A 23,485-nucleotide genomic window follows, 5' to 3' on the forward strand; every position below is an offset into this window, starting at 1 on the left:
ACTTGAAATGTAAGATTCTAACCCAAAGATCTCGGTTCATTTCGATATTTGCACATATCAGATCGTAACTTCTTGAATTATGGCCCCTGATTGTACGAAAAATTGCGTTTTTAGCTTGTGGACCCTATAGAGGTCATAATTTTTATCCGATTTAAAAAAACGTATTATTATATCACCGTTACACCCTAAGGACGGCTGAGTTCGAATTTCGTGAAAATCGGCTCTAAATTGACGGACAAAATGGCCGCCGTTCGTTCTCAAATAACGTAAAAATATGGTATATCAAGGTTGTGGACATTATAGAGGTCACAATTTTTATCTGATTTTGTTGAAAATTGAAATATAAGTTTATAACCCAAAGATCTCGGTTCCTTTCGATATGTGCGCATATCGGACTGTAACTTCCTGAATTATGGCCCCTGATTGTACGAAAAATCGCGTTTTTCGCTTTTGGACCCTATATCACCGTTACACCCTAAGGACGACTGACAGACTAAATGGCCGCCCTTCGTTCTCAAATAGCGTAAAAATATGGTATATCAAGGCTGTGGACCCTATAGAGGTCACCATTTTAATCCGATTTTGTTGAAACTTGGTAAGTTTATAACACCAAGATCTCGGTTCCTTTCGATATTTGCGCATATCGAATTGTTATTTTCATGAATTATGGCCCTTGATTGTAGGAAAAACCACTTTCTTTTTAGCTTGTTCTCTATCCATCTCTCGAAAATGTGGGCGTATCCTGCCTGGCAGCCGCTGGTTAGCTTGTGGATTCTCTAGAGGTCACAATTTTTTTTTTCCGATTTTAAAAACCGTTTAGATATATCTCCATTCCACCATAATGATATAGATATATCAGGAAAATCGAAATGAAACTGACCGACAAAATGGCCATTCTTTGTATGGAAATTGTGTATATAAGTATGTAATACAAAGGTTATGGACCCTCTAGAGGTCACATTTTTTATCCGATTTTGATAAGACTTAAAACACATCTTTATATTCCCAAAAATCTCAGTCCCTTTTGATATTTGCGTATTTCAGACCATAACTTTCTGGATTATGGCCCCTGATTGTTGAAAAAATCGTTTTTTTTTTTTAGCTATTTCTCTATCCATCTCTTGCAAAATGTGGGCGTATCCTGCATGGCAGTCACTGGTTAACAGTAATGTTGATATTCATTGCAAGTAGGGCAAAAAGGTTGTAGTCTTTTCTAGCTTGACAGCTATTGAAAATGTATTTTGTAGGCTATACTGTATGATCTAACATCTATGTTATACAATGTGCAACATTTTTATACAACTTGTTTATTTTATATCAAATTTTATTTTATGTTCATGTTGGAAATGAATGTGGAGGATGTTCCAATTTCAACAAATTTTTATTTTTTAATAAAATTACAGTGATTAATTTTACACCATAATTGAAACTTTATTGGAACTTATAGAGAGAGCACGTAATATCTGTAACTGATTAGATAACACCATATTGATAGAATGTACTTGAAATGTTTATCTTGTGGGTGTTTATTGTTTAAATACTCATTATCTTACTTACATATGTAAATAATAAACACCCACTTAATAATAATATACATATGTGACCCATGCTGGCAAAATGAGTCAGGATGTGCAAAATCTAATAATAAGCTGCAGACAAAACAAGTGAAAATATTGATTTTGATTGAAATTGATTTTCGCAGAAATAAGTCTATTGATTATAATATACTATCTATCTACCCAAAAGAACAAAATGGCAATAAAACTTTTTTAAACACCTTTATTTGGACGCATTGTAAGAGTATCATATTCTTTATCTTTCTTTTTTCTAAAAATTCTCAGTGAAATCGGTTATTTTTCGACGCATGCAGTGGGACGACGGGTGAATCTCTTTACGTAATACTTGGCATCGTTTTGAAGCAGGTAATCTCTAGTTTATAAATATGGCCAAAGTATTATGTGTGACAAAGTTAACAGAACATACGTATGGCTGTGGCAGCTGATTTGATGATTAAGAAACTAAACTTGATTACCCAATCAACAATCTTAATCCCTTGACCACTAAGGTGCCAATTAATTGGTGAGATTAACAGAAGTTAATCCCATAAAAGTTACAAAACATAGATTACTAATGTATGGACTATTATCATTTGTTCTAAATTATAACACTGAAAGAAATATTAAACGACTAAAAAACAAATATATGGTGTGGTTGCTATGTGATTTTGTTTTAGAACATACCAATATCTTTAACTTGCTTTTTCTCAAAACTCAAAACGACCTTTTTCTAACTTGGGCAACTTCAAACGGATATAGCTCAGTCAATTTTTGCCCAATTCACACCAACCATACATCATTTTGAAGGTATTGAGGCAGAGAATGTGATAATAACAATAACTCAATTTTCAAAATTTCCACATTGGGGTTAACTTGTCATTGCTGTGTGTTATAAGCTAACTACTATATTATGACTTCCTATAGTGCACATAATTATAAGGCCACACCAGTTGTTTTTTTTGTCACTCACATGGCCATATGGCCTTCTGAAATTTCAAAATTTGCCAAATACAAAACTAAAAATTTGTTACTTTCAAGTCAGTTGATATATAGTGAGAAATGTCTGATCTGTCCCGGGCTTCTGAATACCGTACTGTTGACAATTTTTTTTATCACAGCTGCTGGATCTGATATGGTCAGAAAAAATTATTGGGGAAGGCTGCGATATCTTTAGAATGACATATTCTAAGGTTATTTACTGAAGAGTAACCGGACAGGATTCAGTACTGCAGCACATAAATTTTGACTCTCCGAATTGAGTGATGTTGAAAAGCAAATTGATTATTCTTTTCAAATATAATTTATTGTATTGTCTTCATCATCCCAAAAATGGGCAAAAACTTGCCCACTGTTTGTGGCATGCATTATTCCCCCAATGCCCATCCGGGTGAGATATTTTAGATTATATGAGATAATACGATAGTGCGAGATTTGTTTTATAGATAGAACCTTTTGGACTGACCATAAGAGAACCAGTATGTCATTATGATTAATCATTTCAAAAGTCTAACCCAGTGTTATGCCAGCTAATAGCTTAATTTAATCATTTGATACCAATTGTTAAATTATTATTGATATTTTGTGGGTGGTAATAGTTTGCCTAAAATACTGTATGCTTACAAACTTGCATTAAATATGATGGTTTGCTTTTTTCCCTCTAGCTTGTGTACCTATATGAAAAAACAATCTTTCATTCTTTGTGTTTGTATTGACGCCATCAACATGGAACTAATAAATGTAATGTGTTAACTTTTATTGTAATGTTGATATGTAGCTGATTTCTAGTAGGTGGGATTGAAATTTTCATTATTTGATTTGGTTTGTTTTAGTTTAATTTGGAGAGTGCTGAGCATGAAGGAGATTTTGTTCAAGAACAACAGTTACAGGCTGCTGATGCACGCTCTCATTTGGAACACATGTGTTGCCTGAATATAGATTCAGAACCTCATATGGTTCGTATGTCTGGCATTATATGTACCATTGGTAAGTAGATAGGTCCCAACACCATTGGTGATGTTTATTAATTATATTTTTTGTATAAATTACTTAAGTAGATAAAAAAATACATGGCGGTCGCTAATTGGTTAATCGAAAGAACTGACGTAATTGGGTCAAATGTCGCTTGCTTGGTACCTGAGGTCATAGAATGTGAACTCCCACTATAACTTGTTAGATCTACATGTAGTATAGGCCATCGAAAGTATAAAAAAACGAAACGCAATATAGATCTATATTTTAATTGGATTGACTTTTGAACTGCTTAAGCCACACTAAAATGTACTCAGATGATTATTTTACATTTCATTAAACATACATTATGCAAGAACTTAATCTGCCCATTACAGGTCTTTCTTTAGGCCTGAAATGTTATATAAACTATTAGACATTTATTAACATGAAAAGACCTTAATCAACTCTCGATGCCATCCTATGTGTTGGATTTTCACTGGATTTGAATCCGATCTACTGCTTAACACTCATTGAGGATTAAACCCAAAAATGGATATTTGAGACTATGTGGTTTGTCGTACTGACTTTAGTAATGATAATCGAGGCTAGGCCTAAAATTCAATTGCTAATATCTCAATTCAGAGTGGAGCAATTTGACAGAAATTTTCATGTGGACGTATATTGTCGTCGACCCTGTCCGTCCCTTCCATCCACAATTGTTTGTGAACACTCTAAAGGTCACAATTTTTATCCGATTTCAATGAAACTTGAAATATAGGTTTATCACCCTAAGATCTCGGTTCCTTTCGATATTGGCATGTATCGGACTGTAACTTCATGGATTATGGCTCCTGATTGTACGACAAATCTTGTTTTTAGCTTGTGAATACTGTAGAGGTCACAATTTTTATCAGATTTGGTTTAAACTTGAAATGTATGTTTATAACCCACAGATCTCGGTTCTTTTCGATATTCGCGCATATCGGACCATAACTTCCTGAATTATGGCCCCTGATTGTACGCAAAATCAAGTTTTTAGCTTGTGGACCTCATAGAGGTTACAATTTTTATCCGATTTAAAAAAAACGTTTGAACATATCACTGTTACACCCTAAGGATGGTTGAGTTCGAATTTCGTAAAAATCGGACCGAAACTGACGGACAAAATGGCCGCCCCTCGTTCGCAAATAGTGTCAAAATATTGTGTATCAGGGTTGTGGACCTTCTGGAGGTCACCGTTTTCATCTGATTTTGATAAAACTTGAAATGTATGTTTATAACCCACAGATCTCGGTTCCTTTCGATATTCGCGCATATCGGACCATAGCTTCCTGAATTATGGCCCCTGATTGTACGAAAAATCACGTTTTTAGCTTGTGGACCCCATAGAGGTCACAATTTTTTTCCGATTTAAAAAACCGTTGAAATATATTACTGTTACACCCTAAATATGGTTGAGTTCGAATTTATAGACCCTCTAGAGCCGTAGAGGTCATAATTTTGATCCGATTTCGATGAAACTTGAAATACATGTTTATAACCCAAAAATATTCGTGCATATCGAATCGTAGCTTCCTGAATTATGGCCCTTGATTGAACAAAAAAATCATGTTTTTAGCTTGTAGTCCCTGTAGCGGTCACAATTTTTATCCGATTAAAAAAAAAGTGTGAATATATCACCATTACACACTAAGATCTTGATTCCTTTTGATAATCGCGGATACCCAAACTTAACTTCCTGGATTATCATAATCATTATGGCCCCTGATTGTTCGAAAAATTGCATTTTTAGCTTGCGGATTCTCTAGAGGTCACAATATTTTTACGATTTTAAAAAATACATCACCATTCCATTATAATGAAGGTTGAATTCGTATTTCGGGAAAATCGAAATAAAACTGCCCGACAAAATGGCCGCTCTTTGTACGCAAATTGTGTAGAAGTGTGTAATACAAGGTTCCCGCGGTCCTTGAAAATCCTTGAATATCCTTAAATTTAAAATTTCATTTTCAAGGTCTTGAATATCCTTGAATTTCGCGGAAATAGGAAAATATCCTTGAATTTCAGTTGAGATCCTTAATTTTGTTTCAAATTGGTAATAATAGTAAGTTGATATGAAAATCCCGTTTAGATTAGAAGTTTTGTAACGATAGTTGGTAATGTTTTGGTTATTTTTAAGATGAAAAATTGTAACTTTGGGCTAAAAAATGTCCTTGAAAATCCTTGAATTTGACGTATATTTATCCTTGAATATCCTTGAAAAAATGTTTGACGAAGCTCGGGAACCCTGTAATACTAAGGTTGTGGACCCTCTAGAGGTCACAATTTTTATCCGAATTTGATGAAACTTAAAACATATCTTTATATCCCGGGATAAAGATCTCAGTCCCTTTTGATATTTGCACATTTCTGGCCATAACTTTCTGGATTATTGCCCCTGATTGTACAAAAAATCGCGCTTGTTTTTAGCTTGTTCTCTATATGTCTTGCAAAATGTGGGCGTATCCTGCCTGGCAGCTGCTGGTTAACTATTATAGTGAGAACTGCCAGCTCTTTATCTAATAATGCCCCTTTAAGAAAACAGTAGCAAAATATCAATGGTATATAATCTCCCGGTTCTGATTCAATTGATTTCAACAAAACGAATGCTGACATATTTCATTTCATCATATCATTGTAAATACAGAACAGGCTAATATTTATTTTAGAATTGAACTTATTATATAATTTTGTTTTGTTTTCAGGACCTGTTTGTAAAGATGTCCACACTCTCCAAAAGATGATTATTGAAGGAATGAATATAGCACGACTGAACTTTTCTCATGGTACTTATGACTATCATAAAGGAACTATCGATAATGTACGAAAAGCATCCACCGAGTTCACTGAAAACAGACCTATTGCCATCGCCCTGGATACCAAAGGTCCAGAAATCAGAACTGGTCTTCTTGAAGGGGTAAGATATTCAATAACATTACATACATGTAATATATTTCAAATTGAATTTGAATGAATTTAGAAAGAAATATAGAATGAAAGTTTGCTGACAGTATTAATACTCAACAATTTTGTCTTTAACACATTTTATCTTCATTAAGGCTGGTTGTTGATTCTCTGTGTCTTTTAATAAGATGCCCAGTTTGTGCAGAAAAGTAGTATGTTGAACCCCAATTCCTTGAATAAGATGTTTTATTCTTGTATCAACACATGTACTGGTACTGGTAGTATGAAAAGTCAGTAAATAGATAAGACTTACCAAGAAGATATGACAGCTCAAAGGAGTTAAGAAAACCACAGTACATGTACTGTACTGGTAGTATGAAAAGTCAGTAAATAGATAAGACTTACCAAGAAGATATGACAGCTCAAAGGAGTTAAGAAAACCACAGTATATTCTCTCTTCAGAAACCTGGGTACAGAATATTTGTAATTTCTGTGGCATAAAAATATAGATTTTCCATCTGTAAACTCTGTGGAACTTCCACTGTAATTATTGTTTTCATTGAATAGTTCAGTCAGCATGTCTATAAACATCAGCCAGCAATATATATCCTGGGACGTCACAAAAGTTTAAACTGGGTTATGGCTGTGAAATTGAAAACTAGAAATGCTCTATTTAGAGTGTCTTGACATATAAATGTTCATATGAATAATTTTAATTAGATTATTCAACATTGTTGTGAAACAATTGTACCATAGTGTTAACGATAAAGACTGTCTTCAAGTATATACCACTTTTATATGATCATTTTATATGTTCTTTAAATATTTGCTAGACATGCATATGATTTATCATTTTGCTCAAGCTTTCTACGCCAGTGTGGTAAGAATTGTTTGATATTTATTTTATTCTGACATGTATGTTTCCAGGGACCATCGGCTGAAATTGAATTAAAAACTGGAAATACGATCAAATTATCTACTGATGAACAATATTATGAAAAATGTAGTGCAGATATACTCTATGTTGATTATAAGAATATTACTAAAGTTATGGCAGTTGGTGGTCGAGTATATATTGATGATGGTCTTATATCTGTTGTTGTTAAAGAAATAGGTAACTTCTAATTTTAAAACATTTTTTTTATTTGTGCGTCCTTACATTTAATCTAATAAAAATATCCAAGATAATTAAAGTACTGGATTTTTCAAACCTTGAAGACATTTCCTCATTTGTATATACCCATAGTTCTTGTATTGTAAATGATCTTGTCTCCGACACAGGAATCACGGATATACTCCATTTTAAAATGCACAAGCAAAATGATTTGATCATAATTGCGCTGACATTATGCGTCGGTATAATTTAGTAGAGAATGCTTTATGTTGATGTACAAAATTAGAAAAAATTCAATTAACTTTCCATTATTTGTATGCAACTTGCATTCAATCTGATGCGATCCCTTAGATATCAATTGAATTTATTTAAAACACCCGTCTTCATTAGCCCAGTTTGGAGCAGAACAGTAGGACGTTTAACCCCATTTCATTTCATTTATTTAAAACATCTCAACCCATGATATATCATTAAATTAATGAGCTCTTGGGGAGTACCTTGGGAATTAGTTTAGTTAATCACACCACAGACATAAACCAGAAATATAAAAAGTTTAAAATTTGTGTGATTTATAGGTGCTGATTTTCTACTATGTGAGATTGAGAATGGAGGTGATTTAGGAAGTAAAAAAGGATGTAATCTTCCTCGTGTAGCTGTAGATTTACCAGCTGTATCAGAGAAAGATAAACAAGATCTATTGTTTGGTGTAGAAAATGGGGTAGGTAGTTCTGATATATTCATTCAAAAGCTGAGACAAGCTATCAGGTAATTGTTGATCATCAATTTCAATTTTCAACACCAGTCGTTTTGGAATGGTTAATATAACCTGTGTATGAGCTTTTGTAATGCTTCTGAATTTTTCTACCATTTTCAATGACTTGTAATCACTATTGTTAAAACCTTTGAAGGATTGTAAAGGGACAAAACAGAGCCATATTAATCTGAATCTTGCTCCATTTTGTGAGATTAAATATAAGATGAAACTTGTTAATTTTTATTTCTAGGTAGATATGGTGTTTGCATCATTCATTCGAAGTGCTGCAGGTGTGAAAGAGATTAGAAAAATTTTAGGAGATAAGGGAAAAAATATTAAAATAATTTCGAAAATAGAAAATCATGAAGGTGTTCAAAGGTAAATATTTCACTGGCACATTTTAAGATAAAATATTTAATAATGGAGTGAAGAAGTATACACAAGTTGATGTGACTAATATTGAGAAATAAAATTTAAGCAATCCTTTGTAATGTCCTTAATTTGCCTACAGTACTTAGTACTAGTTGTGTGCAAGACAAAGGACCTGGCAAAGGACAGCGTATACAGATTTTGATGAAACGAACAACTGAGGTCCCATGTAGACATTGGCATCAGGACTCACACTGTTGGTCACTGAAGTCGCAATTTGCGATAAAAATATGAAAGTGGCGATTAAAATTTGATTTTGGCGATAATGTTTTGCCATACTGGCGATTCTTTTTGAGAACTGGCAGAAAAAAATTGTAAAATTCTAATCGTATTTATCTTGGATTAACCATTATTGAGTGTCAATCACATGGCGTGATACTATAAATTAATCAATCCGGACCGTGTCAATGAGTAATACTAATCAGTTGTCTTGGATTAATGATTAGTTGATTGATAATTGCCATTTCATTCATTCATTCTTACTATTTGTCTTGTTGGCAGGGATTAAATCTGTGGTCTAAGGGGAAGTAACTAATCAAGTATGACCTACCTTTTACAAATTTTTCTTGTAGGTTTGATGAGATTTTGTCAGAATCCGATGGTATCATGGTTGCCAGGGGAGATTTAGGTATTGAAATTCCAGCAGAGAAAGTATTTTTAGCCCAGAAAATGATGATAGGTCGATGTAACAGAGCTGGTAAACCTGTTATTTGTGCCACACAGGTTAGTAGCCATAGTTCAAGACTGATATAAAACTTGTTTATGGTGGTGATTCGGGACTGACAATCGAGCACCTCCCTAGTGATTGAATATACTGCATCTTAAATGATATCATCAACAGGAACAACAAATACCACATTTTGATTCTACCTTTTATATTAAGCACCGCTACATAATAAGTTGCATAGTTACGAGCGAGTCCGCTGATGGAAATTCCTACATCTTCTCCCTACAAGAACTACATGGCTGTCGTAGCGCCCAAATCCAGTTCCTTGTATATCCTAGAATTCCGCTACTAATTATTCAATTGGCCAAATATTAGGTAATTGATTATAATGATTGGTTAAAAAGCCAGTCACATGTTTTTCGACCAGACATCTATCCTTGAACTTATACCCTCTTTCCTGTTATTCTCACAATATTTCATAAACAATTTAATTTACATTTTAAATAAACTCTACCATAACTAATACTGACAATGGAGAATAGAAATAAAACATATGTGTATTTATCAAATTATAACTCATGTCCTCCCATGCACTTATATTTGTCTAATACAATTTCGCATAAATTATCAAACAGTACTACACCAGATGATATATGCTTAAAATCAAATATAACCAAAGGAATTTTCTGGATGACATGCTGAGTGTAAACTGGAAATTAAGCAGAAAGCAAACTTCCTTTAAATTTTCAAGATGATTAATTAACATGTTGCCTTACCACTAGTGATCTTGTGATCTGTTGTGCTTGGATGGTTGGATTAATAATATTTATTTCCTAAATACCATACATGATTTTAATTAAATTATAAAATATGATACTGAAACCTGCTATTTGGTTCCTTTGTTTGGATGGTTAAATGATAATATTGTTTTAATATAGATGTTAGAAAGTATGGTTAAAAAACCACGACCAACAAGAGCTGAATCTAGTGATGTAGCTAATGCTGTATTAGATGGAGCTGATTGTGTTATGTTATCTGGTGAAACAGCTAAAGGGTCATATCCTCTAGAATCTGTTAAAATGATGCACAAAGTAAGTTGATTCCATTTTATTGTACTCATATTTTGCCCATTGTTCAATAGTATAACCACGATTGAAATGATTGTCTTTGGATACAAATCAAAATTGACTATTGTTGAGTCAGAATTGATAAAAACAGAATCGGCACTAATGAACCCATGTGGATCCCTCACAGTAGCAGCACTACGGGAAGCTGGCAGTTTGCGATCTTGCAGATGTTTTTTAATATCATGGTCTTGTATCGACATTTTTATGTGTTGCCGTCCAAGCCTTGGTCGATTTCCAATGGACTGTGTCTGCTGGGAACAATCAGTCAATCTCAGGATCGTAGGGTGATGGTATCCATACAGTGTCTATAGGTAGAAAGACCTGGCAGATGTAATATAAATGAGATAGTATTAAAATGATTAACATTTGATGTATATCCACAGATTTGTAGAGAGGCTGAATCTGCAGTCTTCCACAATCAGACGTTTGAAGAATTACGTCGTGAAACACCAACGTATACAGATGCTACACATACTATAGCTATAGCTGCTGTAGAAGCTTCGTTTACCTGTATGGCATCTGCTATCATAGTTATTACAACGTCAGGAAGGTAAAATACTGGAAATATAAGACGATGAACTAGACTAGGCTTCATAAACTTAGACAGATATAACTAAACTTTTTAAAATAAAACCAAATTTAGCATTTAGAAGTAATTTTACGTGGCGTAGATGTGTTTGTTCTGTAGGACAATCTGAACTGAACCCCATATCATTGAAACAAGCACCTGTGAAAGTTGTAAATAAACCTAGGAAAATGTTTGAAAATACTCTCTACTCAGTTGAAAGTTTTATATAGTAACAAATTGGGATTGCCGATAAGCCACTGCTCCTGTTTAAGAATATATGGTCGTACAAAGATTTTACAAAAAATGTCCATTATTTGTATTATTATTCTGTTTTCATTTTGATTCTTCAGATCTGCATTTTTAGTGTCGGCTTATCGACCAAGATGTCCTATTTTAGCCATTACAAGAAATGCCCAAACAGCTCGTCAGTGTCATTTATATCGTGGTATCTTTCCTATTCATTATACAGGTAAGAACGATTTGTACATATAGGCATGGTTCATAATACATATAGACTTTGATACCTCTGTGCCGTGTGATTATATGTGCATTGGGCTTTGTGATATGCTTTTTCTTCATCTGATGCAAATATTGAAGTACATTATAGTTTGTTTATTCATCATATGTTTGTAATATATATTTCCGTACCATAATTGTATCTTATCAATAACATTTTAAAACATAAAACAGCCCCCGACTTTATTCAACTAAACATTAAAGTTGAATTTAAATTCCTTCTACTGAAACTTGTCTAAATTTATACCATGAATAGTATCTCATAGATTATTAGTAACTTGGTTAAGGGTTAAAACTCATCAGCTTTTTCCTTTGCCATTTCTATATAAAAATCTTTGGTGCCATAGAAGTCTTTTATAAATAGAGAAAATATTTCAAACTTCATTCTGTCTAATTTCTTCATTAATTGATTGAAATAATAGAACATATACAAAAACTCAAATTATTTTTATATCATGAGATAAATGTAGTTAAATCTTCTTTTTTTTTTCCCACCTACATTTTAAAGAAACTTAGGGTTTTTTTACCCACAAAATTCTTTAAGAAAAGAATTAAAATATGGATATTGGTAGATAAAATAATATGTAATGTCACCTTAAAAACAAAATGTTATGTTTCCTCGAAACTTGTACTCAAACACAGGTCTTAGTAGACCTGGACTTATTTTTTTACATTCTAAAAATATTTTAAGTCTACTCATATACTAGAAAAAGCAGAGGTTTTAATTTAAAGGAATTTTCAAATAAATCAAATCAATTCATCATCAGTTTTTGGGAAGCTGTGGCTGTGAGAAACATAATATTTTGAAGTGAGTGTCATAATTGTATGAAACTTGAAAAATCATACTTCTTGCTTGTTATAAAATTGCATGACAATAGTGCTTTGTTTTGAAGCTTAACATATTTTGACATTTTCACTTCTCAAAGTATCCTGGAAAATAGGGTGGGAGAACATACTTCCTAATTTTTGTACCCCGCCTTGCGACCAAAGCAGGGGACTATTAAAATAGGTTTGTCCGTCTGTCTGTTTGGGACACAATAACTCTCTTTCTAATTGAGCTAGAATGTTCAAACTTGGTGTAGGTGTTTATTAGGTCAATGCCTTGAAGGAGTTCGAACTTCGAAGATGAGCATTTTCTGCTTAGGGTAAGCAGGGATAAAAAAATTGGATTGGTTGATGCATTGGGACACAATAACTCTCATTCTAATCGAGTTAGAATATTCACACTTGGTGTAGGTATCTATTAGGTGAATGCCTTGATGAAGTTCGAAGATGACAATTTTCTGCTTAGGGTAATTAAGTGAGAGTGATGAAACTTTGTATAGTTTCATTACATCAATACCTTGACTAAGTTCGATAATGAGCATTTTCTGCTCAGGGTAAGTATAGCGATAAGTAATTTGATTGGTCGAGACTGTGGAACACAATAACTCTCCTAATTGAGCTAAAATGTTCAAACTTGGTGTAGGTGTGTATTAGGTCAATGCCTTGATGGAGTTCGAAGATGAGCATTTTCTGCTAAGGGTAAGCAGAGATAAGCAATTTGATTGGTTGATGCTTTGGGACATGATAACTCTCATTCTAATTGAGTTAGAATGTTCACACTTGGTGTAGGTATCTATTAGGTGAATGCCTTGATGAAGATCGAAGATAAGAATTTTCTGCTTAGGGTAATTTAGTGAGAGTGATGAAACTTGGTGTATAGTTTCATTACATCAATACCTTGACTAAGTTCGATAATGAACATTTTCTGCTGAGGGTAAGCAGAGCAATAAGCAATTTGATTGGTCGAGACTTTGGAACACAATAACTCTCCTTCTAATTGAGGTACAATGTTCAAACTTGATGTAGGCGTTCATTACCTTGACTAGGTTGATGGTGAGAATTTTCTGCTTAGGCTAAGGAGCGATAATAAATTTGATTGGTCAAGAATTTGGAACATACATGTAACATCTCTGCTTTTAATTCAAGGTAGAATGTTTAAACTTGATGTAGATGTTCATTAGGTGAATGTCTTGACTGAGTTCAATGATTAACATTTCGAGCTGAAGCTAAGTAGAGCAAATCAATTTCATCGGTCGATGCTTTGGGACAAGATAATCTTGATTCCATCTGATAGAGAGTGATGAAACTTAGTGTATAGTTTGATTGCTCGATACTTTCGATATTTTCGGATTTCGGCGGCGAACTTCAGCCTCACTGTTGGCTTGTTTTTTTTTTCTATTTTACCATTTGACATATTCAAGCCATCATATCTCTTAATTTCTTCACGATCTTTTGAAAATTAAGCGCTGTCTTTTGTAAACACTTTCAACATTAAATTAACTCCGTGCATCTTTGTTTGTCCAACTTAAATCCCATCAGACATTGCGTCAAAATATGCGACATCTGTAGAAAGTGCTATTGTTATGGAATTGATATATGTGTTTTATTAATTGTTCCAGCAACAGTAAGCCCAAACTATTTGATAAAGATCCAATTTTATCATTTCCAATTTTAAATGTGAAAATGGAAATAGATATAGTATTTGACATGATATAATATATTAAATTTTTTACAATATATTCCTGCTATTTCTAAATATTACAGGCCCTAATAGTTCAAATAAATTAGAGGAAGGCAAGTTTGAACTTTTTCTCTTACTATATAAGCTTTTATGCATATTCAGCATTATTATTTATATGTCGTGCAGAGTAGTTGTTTTGGTTATGGTACATGTGTTCTATGTAGCATTCTGTATATAGCTTTTCATTTCATTTCCATCCTTACCTTACTCTTAGCCTCCCGTCTCAATTCGTGGACAGATGATATGGATAAACGGATATACTTTGGAGTTACGTTAGGAAAAGACAGAGGATTTATAGATCAAGGAAGTAACATTGTCATAGTAACCGGATGGAAAGCTGGATCAGGATATACGAACACACTTCGCATTATTACTGCTCCTGATGCAGACGAAGAACCCATTCTAGGAGGACCTGTTATTAAAAACTTTACTGATTGAAATATTGAATATTTCTCAAAAAGTCTATGACACTCAGTACTGTCTCGAGTAAATGGTTTAATGAAAAGATACCCATAGCATGGCATTTAATAATACTGTAATAGATTTGAACAGGACTTTAAAAAGTCTACAATTATTATTTATAAGTAATAGAAAGTAAAATCAATTAGAATCTGTTTACAGGTGTCTCTTTACTTCTAATCTAGTCATTAAAATTTTGATGTTAAATTTTTTAGGTTCTAAATTTGTATATTGTTTTAAACGTAATAATGAAAATAAAATCGTATCATATATCTCATTAATGTAAACAGTTAAAATAGTTGAACATGTTTTTGTTCATTTTTCGATCGTAGCACTTTGATATTTTTGCAGCATAAGAATGACGAAATGTTTTTGGTGCACAATAACTAGATCATCCATTCATGGAAAATTTATTGCAATATTCACTACGCTTAATAAATTCGTTTGTTATGTTATCTAAGAATAGACCTGTTCTCTCATGTCAAAAATTGTTCACAATAGGTCTGTTTTTCTTTTCTCTGGACCACCTTATTACCACTGAAATAATAATTAGCTAGGATGAATTTTGTGCAAACTGCATTGTGATTTTAGTTCATAGAGCGTGGTAACAAACTTTTACACCAATATCAGTTAAAGATGCATTATGTAAGAGCTAAAGCTGCCTGCAGGTCTTTATTTTGGCTTCAAATGTTATATAAATTATAATATTATTTGGACATTTATTACCATGACAAGCCTATGATGCATCATTAATATAAGAATTTTAGTTATTTCAATTATTGCAGCTAGAAATAATGATTGGGTGGTCCATGGGTGGTCCAGTCCATTTTATGGATTAAATGTCTTGGCATTTTAGAGACATTAAGTACTTTAGTGTTCAACCTTTTCTCTTCGATGTATTGCTAGTTAATGTGTTGTAAGGTGCGATATGTTAATATTTTTTGTTATTTGTTAGATTGATGTCATTGAATATGTACATAATGGTTTTTACATGTCCACATTTTATGTGCGAGTATATTGATGTCGCCCCTGTCCATTCGTCTGTCTGTCCCATTAACAATATGTAATAAAAGTATACAGATCTACCTACTAGGATTGTTCAGCGAGGCCAAAGGAGGAACTGAAGCACACATCAAGTTTTGCAGGGTTACTATGTCAACTTTGCTGGTATTGTTTGACTATTGAAATTCAGACTTTACGTAAATATGCTGCTGATGGGCATATATTGATGGCCGTCCAACGCATTATTTTTGTTCTTTTCACTTTTTGGTATGCCTTCTGCACTCCATAAAATTTTCCTGGGAGTTTATATTGTTATTATGTTTTAATTTGTTATTTAGAGATCTGCTTATATTTAATTATTTTGTTTAAAGGTAGTCAATGTAGTAGATTGGATGACGGTGATATACAACCTACTGGTTAGTGGGAGTCGTGAAATAGTATATGTAGTGTGAAAATTTTTTGTACCATATCATATCAGCATGTGTACCTGTTTTTATGTTACATATTGCAGAATCATTGATTAAGACAACTCTTATGGTTATCAATTTTTATCCAAGCTCCGATTTCTAATGATATTTTGTTTTTTTAATATTGAAATGCAAATTATATATCTATATAATGATCAATAGAAATTAGAATAAAATATGTTCCCTCAACATTAATTAGGTCATCTAGTGTTACCATACTTGAAAACTTTTTTTTTTTAACTACAAATATGATCTTTCTCATATATATATACCTACCTAGGAAACTTAAAATTTTGGCTGATTATCATGCTCACCATAAATAGAATAAGAAAGCAATCCTTAAATATTTGTCAGAAATATGTTACAACTTTCAACAATTGATGAAAACTGTTGTCTCCAGTTCAACTGAGCACGAATTTCCAGAACCAAAAAATAAAAATCTTATAGTTGTCTTTAACTGAAATTATTGTCCTCTTGGCAATTGTCTGCAGGGCAGGAGGTGACTAAGAAAGATAGGTTATCCATAATAATTGTCATAATCTAAGTAGTCGCCACCTTTCAAACATCAGTTAATGTTGATATCATTGTTTACAGGTTATTTCTAATAGACCGCATCCACCATAATATCATTATTCATTATTGTGAAACATTAATTTATCGTGGTTATTTCTTTGATTACACATTAAAACTTAAAAGGGTGCTATTGCTACTAATGTTATTGTATTTAGTATTAAAAACTTGTCTGAAATTGATTGGTAATTTACTTGAATGGAGTTTTGTATTTTAAAAATGTTCGTAAATGTAGGTAATTATTCCATTTACTCAGTGCTTAATGGTACAATGCTAAACCCCATTCCATTTGTCATTTACTGTCATCTTTCCATCCAATGAAACAAAAGTAAAAACCTAATTCATTAGAAGATATTGGCTGGGGACATAACTACCATCACTTTGTTTGATTTTTTTTATATGTTTTTAAAATATTCAATTCTCAATTTACAATCAAGTATTTGTCTGATTGATATACATGAAAATCAAGAATACTGGTGGATAAACAAAGTGAAATTCTAATTCAAGACAAGATATTGGCAGGGGACATAACTACCATCACCTTATTTGGATTTGTTTTATATACTTCAATATTCAATTCCCAATTTACAATCAAACATTTGCCTGATGTACATGAAAATTAAGAATACATTAAACAAAGATCAAGCCTAATTAATGACAAGATATTGACTGGGGATAGAAGTGCAATCAATTTGTTTTATTATATATGTTCTGTGTTCAATTATTTAATCTAATACCTGATATACATAAAAATTAAGAATAGATAAAACAATAACAAAAACGTAAGTCATAACTCTCATTTCATTGTTTTGTTGACTGTTCCTTTAAAACATAACTAGTTACTTTTCATTTCAGTTTTTAGCATGTGCTTTAGTTTAATTTTCTTTCTTTCTGTTCTGTTTATCTTTACTTCAATTAGTTCAGATTTGATTAACCCTGTTTATTGTTTCATAATTTCAGTTCAATCTCTCCACTGTATATGATAATATTTTGAAAGTATTTATTTATAAATCCATCAATCACGTTTTGTACACTATGCTTCTAACTAAATGTTTACAGTAATAACATATTTTTTTGGTCATTCCTGTCTACTGTGTTTCATTCTTGTGTATTTTTAAATATTTCGTCTTATTCTATTGTAGATGATAAAATGAATGAATGGACTGCCGATGTAGATCGTAGAATATGGAGAGCCATTGACATTGCAATGAACCGAAACTTTTTACGGGCCGGAGATCCGGTTGTAATTCTGACTGGATGGAAGCCTGGATCTGGTTCAACTAATACCATGAGAATTGTCACAGCTGCAGATGTAAAAGACAAAGACGTACTGCCACCTATTGTTGGAATCTCTAGTATCCCATCATTTACTAGCATTGAGTCCGGTATCGAGCCAAGCGATTCGTCAGCATCTGTTCCAGATGATCAAAATGTCCGATTCTTTTAGATAAACTTACATTTCACATGTGTAGCATTATATATAAAAGTAATTGTTATTTTCCTGTATGTTACACCAAACTTGGAAGTTGGAACTTGTGGTGTTCTAACCTTTATGTTATTGTATTGTTTTAAGCCATGAGTAACAGATTCCTTTGCTTTCTGTTGGTGCCAGATATTATGAGATTTTTTTAAAACTGTTTATTAATTGTTGAACTAATATTGTTCTACACTATTCAGATCTTAAGTCATCTTCAAATTGTCAAGAAAGGGTTTCAATATCAGCATTATTGTACCTCACTTGATTGTATGAAGAGGAATATATAGACGTGTAAACAGCTTAATGGACAAAAGATGGGTTGAACAACCTACTAATACTTTGTGTTTGTTTTAATAACATCTTTTACATTGTTTTAGCATTGTATTTAGTTTGGTTATTATATTTTTAGTGCCATTTTGTTTGAACATTTTATTTAAGCAGTTGGAGGAATAATGTATGATGCTTCTTTAATAGAATCTTAAAGAGATTAGATGTAAATATACGTATACAGTTATTTTTTAACTTTGTTGCTGTTTGATCAAAACAAAGCCAGTTATGTAAAGAAAAGCATTAATATATTATATTGATGTACCTGTGTGGTACTATCTTGAAAAATTGTAATTGTTATGAACATCTCCGAGTTAACTATAAATTAAGATAAGACCCCCGTTTTAATGAGTGCTCCTTTCATAAAGAGAAATTTTTGTCACTGTTAATGTTAAGCATTGCATATTTAAGGTTTTTGTTAGTGATACTACTGTTATTACAATAAATTATATAGCAAAACCTAAATATAGTATTCTGTTTTTAACTGTATTGGTGTCTGAAACGATCAACTGTACTATTGGATGGTTCGGACAGTTGGAAGGTCCTGACACCCCCCATACCTTTATTCTTTACAATGCTAACTGTTTTCTGATTGGTTAATTAAATACTTATGATCACATGTGATAAAATTCAAAACACATGGCATAGATAAACATTCATGTTGCAGATAAACTTTTTGTATACTTTTGTATGGTTAAGTTAATTCGATGTTTATAGAGTTCCTTTTCGGGTTATTCTGTCACGTCTTTCTTCATTCACTAATTGCCTGCAATTAACCCGCAAGGGTCCTGTACCGGATCAAAATCAAACCATTATGTTTTTCCAAGAGTCAGATTTGATAAAAATAAAATGAGGACTGGCAGTTAGGGGTTCTTTAGGTTTCCTGAAATTCCAGATCAGCTTTACTTCCATTAAATCAATTTCGGTCAATTCTTCCGAAACATATGTCCAGTAGCAACAAGGGGATGAGTAATTACTACAAACTTGGACTGTCATTTGCTGGAATAAACAGGGTAAATCCGAACATTTTACTGAATCCCCCCCCCCCCCCAAAAAAAAAAAAAATTGGGTCCAACACAAAGACTTTTGTAACTACACAGCTATATCACTGACAATATAACTAATAAGTTGTAATTTATTTCCCATTCTTAAGTTCAAAGACAAGTGCATTAGTGTAGTTGCACAAATGTGAAAAAACCCAAAAGTGTCCGAACCATCCCTGCTCTCCCCCTAGTGAAGTGAATCCGGGAGTTGGTGGAAACAAACACTTTAAAAAAAAAAAAAAAACAGTTTTATAGTACTCTATGTACCAGGCAGGAACCGAGCATGACGTCATCACAGCCATCCTGTAAATTGTCACGTCATATCAAAAGTCAGTCTGTCAATCGATGCACACTTGTAAAAGTAACAAGCATGCCCAGTTTCATGTAAAACATAATTGCATTGGTGGAGCCTTGGTCTATTTTCGAAGAGTGTCACCAACAAGAACTGTTTTTGGTCCAAAAAAACAACAACCGTGTTTGCTTTGTAACTACCTCTCCATCGTAGGTTATCATATTGTAGTTATTATGTTAAAGATGCATTATGTAAGATTTAGATACAGAGCTGACAGTTCTCGATTTAAGGGCAAGATAAAGTGACACCATCTTGTTGCAAACTAGTCTTGACACCAACAAGGCCGAACGTATTATTTTCCAGCACAGAATAGTGGCCCTTGGATACAAAAGACCAAAATAAACTATATTACTCAGTCACAATACACTATTTCACTGTCAATACCCCTTTAAATCCTACACCCGCGTGTTATAATGTAAACGAAAATTTCAGTTTTATCCTTCTTGCCCAATCGCGGTTACAGACACAGACCAGGAGCCCAGGGGGTTCAACCTAGCTGAAAAGCTAACCAATTTCTATATGTGTCGCTAGGTTGCCTATGGGTCACTATCACATGATTATGAAGGTCTGCCGTGCCCGTTGTGGTGGGTGTAGTCAGGAGGGACAAAAGGATCCAAAAACTAAGCTAGACTAGCTCATTTTTTAACCACGTAAAATGTTAAGCATATCAAAATGTATTGGGAATGACCACCGCCAGACATTTTAGGCGGTGGGACGTGTCCGCCAGACTAAAAAAACAGTAACCCTAAAACTAAGCTAGACTAGCTCATTTACTAACCGCATGAAACTTGTTACAAAATGTTCAGCCCACATGTATCGAGAATCACCGATGCCAGACATTTTCAGTGGTGGGGTACCCCCGCCAGATGTCCCCAATTGACCCACCCCTAAAGCTAAGCTGGACTAGCTCATTTACTAACCGCATAAAACTTGTTGCAAATTGTTCAGCATATCCACATGTATCAAGAATCACCGATACCAGACATTTTCAGTGGTGGGGTACCCCCGCCAGACGGCCTCAATTGACCCAACCCTAAAGCTAAGCTAGACTAGCTCATTTACTAACCGCATAAAACTTGTTGCAAAATGTTCAGCATATCCACATGTATCAAGAATCACCGATGACAGACATTTTCAGTGAGCCAGTTAGTGAACCTAATCCGAAACCTACAACAATGTGCTTCCATGGTTTGACAATACCACGAGTAGCATTGTAAATGGCATCGGATGCCATTGCAGTCACCTTTCGGTCAATGGTTTCCTGGTACGCATCGCATCCCCTTCGTGCTGAGCCACATAAAAGGTTCCTGAAAAACAGGTCCAACTGTTTGGGAATGCCTGGGGCGCATTCTTTTAGATTCTGGACTGTTGCTGGATCAGGAGTCTTGGGTCTTTGGTAACTGCATTATTAGGAATCGAAGATGTAGAGCTACCCACCGTAACTCGTCGTCCTGTTTGTATTGCTCTGCATCATTGTGGAGACGTGCCACAGCATCTTCTTCCGTCAAGCTGGAACTATAAATGGTTAACAGTACGCTGGTCAACTAACATTACATTGACTCTTTGCATGAATTGATCTCTGATCTTTCGGTTTAGATTTTGAGTCTGGTAGGAGATGATATCAACCTCATCCCCGTCATTGCTTGCATACTCAGCTTTATACATTTTAAGTAACGCAGGGACTGACACTGATCGCTGGTTTTATATGACCTCCGTTTCGATATAGGTACATAGCGATGTGAATGCAATTTTGTGGTACTGGTGCTGTTTCAAGCCCTCTTGTGCTTGGGTAGAAGTTGATGGTACTTGATCAGATGTTATAACAAGAAACTGGGCGCGACAGGATTTATGATATTCTGCTTCCTTTGCTATTAGATTGACGCCACCCCTAATAAGACTTTTTATGCCATCATTGGTTGATTCATTGGCCCGTTCAAGCAGGGACTTACAACCTGCTAACGTAGCAATCTTGACTAAACTTTTTTTCTTTTCCACGATTTTTCTTGCGTGTTTTTCAACAGAATATGCATTCACCTTTGAGCAATCCTTGTTGGTTTGACTTCGGTAGAGAACTACACTGCCTTGTCTCAATCCGGACCCTTTTGGAAAGCACATCATTGAATGATGGGTCTGGATGTTTACGCTTCATCGCTGTATATCTCTTTTGTCAAGCAGATTCATCATTACAACTTAAAATCCTACGTGTAGTATCTGAGTATATGTCGGACTTAAGGTCTGTACGTGAGGCAGCAGCATTCTTTGTTGTTGACCATGTGTTTTCGACAAATTTCTTGAGTCTCTTGCCATGTCCTCTTCAGTAGACTTCTGACAGTTGTAGCAGATGTTAGGTTCGACATCCTGACCCTGGAATTATATACCAAGGCCCATTACAGTGGACTGTTAATGGTGTATTTAAAATTAGACAGATTTTTTCTTACAAATTGCATCATTATACTTTTAAATGTCTATCGTGAAGGCATTGGTGCTTTTTAAGCATTGGTGTTCGCCATGACGACACACTCCTTGGTTCACAAAACTGCTTGTCATAACCGACAATAATTTTTTTTTTTTTAAAAAAAAGGCATGACAGAGCAGCGGTGAACATAACTACATCAAAACCTTGACTATGTTTCAGCACGAACATTTTCTTCCAGTGTGCATGAAGTCGAAAACCCATAGACGTGATCCACGCATACGTGCTCAGTTGACTTACCAAAGTACGGGGTGAAGTAACAGAATGTAAACGAACTTACAATCACTTGATTTAAACAATCAGTAGAAGTATTTTGTTCTTGTACCGAATCCTCCAAAACTTGTCATTCCTCCAATGTCCTATCTTCACGATCCATGCTACAACATGGGGTAGTCATCCTTCAAGAATTCTGAATACCCGATATTTGAATTATTGCGATATTATAGGCAACTTACTAAGAATGTCATTGTCAGTAGAATTATACTAAAAATCAGTGCAAGGGTCGAGCAAATGGGCATACGGGTTGAATGTCAACGGAGACATGAATTTGTCAGACATACCGTGTAATTGTGGCTAGGAACATACAGAGGCGTAGCCGTGAAATATATATTGGGGGGGGGGTCCGCAACCCTAACCCTAACCCATTTTTTAAAACCCCTAAAAAATATAAACAAACACCATGTGGCCATGCTGTCTACCAAGACACCGCGTGCAAAAGCATTATGGTTACGTTGCTGGCTGAGCGGGCGATAAATATTTGGTTTAGGCGGTTATGTTTTTGGGTACCTACATGCGATTCACTCTGATAAGTGGCAGAAAAAATTAACAAAATATTACTGACAGGCTAACTAGACAATATTTTATGGCACACAGGTACTTTTCACTTCACACATGTTTCCTGGATGATTATCTCTGTGTTTTATTTTAGCAGTATAAACCATATTGGGATATGTACAGGTTTTATACAGATGGAATCTTAACTAATCCTAATAATTGTTGTAAATAAATAGGAGTTTGGGCCTACTATGTAAATTTTTTTTTTTTTTGGGGGGGGGGTCCAAGTTTATTCAGACCCCCCCCCCCCCCGAAAAACAATGGGGGAGGGGGGTCGGACCCCCCTGACCC

General features: G+C 34.1%; 1 protein-coding gene across 4 annotated transcripts in view; it reads left to right on the forward strand.

Annotated features, from left to right (window-relative positions):
* The window catches only part of LOC126814927 (pyruvate kinase PKM), a 31,778-nt gene extending 12,821 nt beyond the window's left edge, over positions 1–18,957 (forward strand). For 2 of the 4 annotated variants that reach the window (XM_056099920.1, XM_056099921.1), the window contains 11 exons: positions 3,386–3,539; positions 6,251–6,462; positions 7,377–7,563; positions 8,139–8,281; positions 8,568–8,695; positions 9,319–9,469; positions 10,352–10,504; positions 10,924–11,090; positions 11,459–11,577; positions 16,023–16,067; positions 17,831–18,957. In XM_056099920.1, coding sequence (XP_055955895.1) covers positions 3,386–3,539; positions 6,251–6,462; positions 7,377–7,563; positions 8,139–8,281; positions 8,568–8,695; positions 9,319–9,469; positions 10,352–10,504; positions 10,924–11,090; positions 11,459–11,577; positions 16,023–16,067; positions 17,831–18,135 — 1,764 coding nt within the window. In that variant the 3' untranslated portion in view covers positions 18,136–18,957. Of the gene's footprint in view, positions 1–3,385; positions 3,540–6,250; positions 6,463–7,376; positions 7,564–8,138; positions 8,282–8,567; positions 8,696–9,318; positions 9,470–10,351; positions 10,505–10,923; positions 11,091–11,458; positions 11,578–14,213; positions 14,244–16,022; positions 16,068–17,830 lie in introns of all 4 variants that reach the window. The other 2 variants (XM_056099918.1, XM_056099919.1) reach the window with 2 other exon arrangements.
* Positions 18,958–23,485: the final 4,528 nt, after the last annotated feature.

Source organism: Patella vulgata, chromosome 3, assembly GCF_932274485.2.
Source record: "Patella vulgata chromosome 3, xgPatVulg1.2, whole genome shotgun sequence".
Classification (NCBI taxonomy): domain Eukaryota; kingdom Metazoa; phylum Mollusca; class Gastropoda; family Patellidae; genus Patella; species Patella vulgata.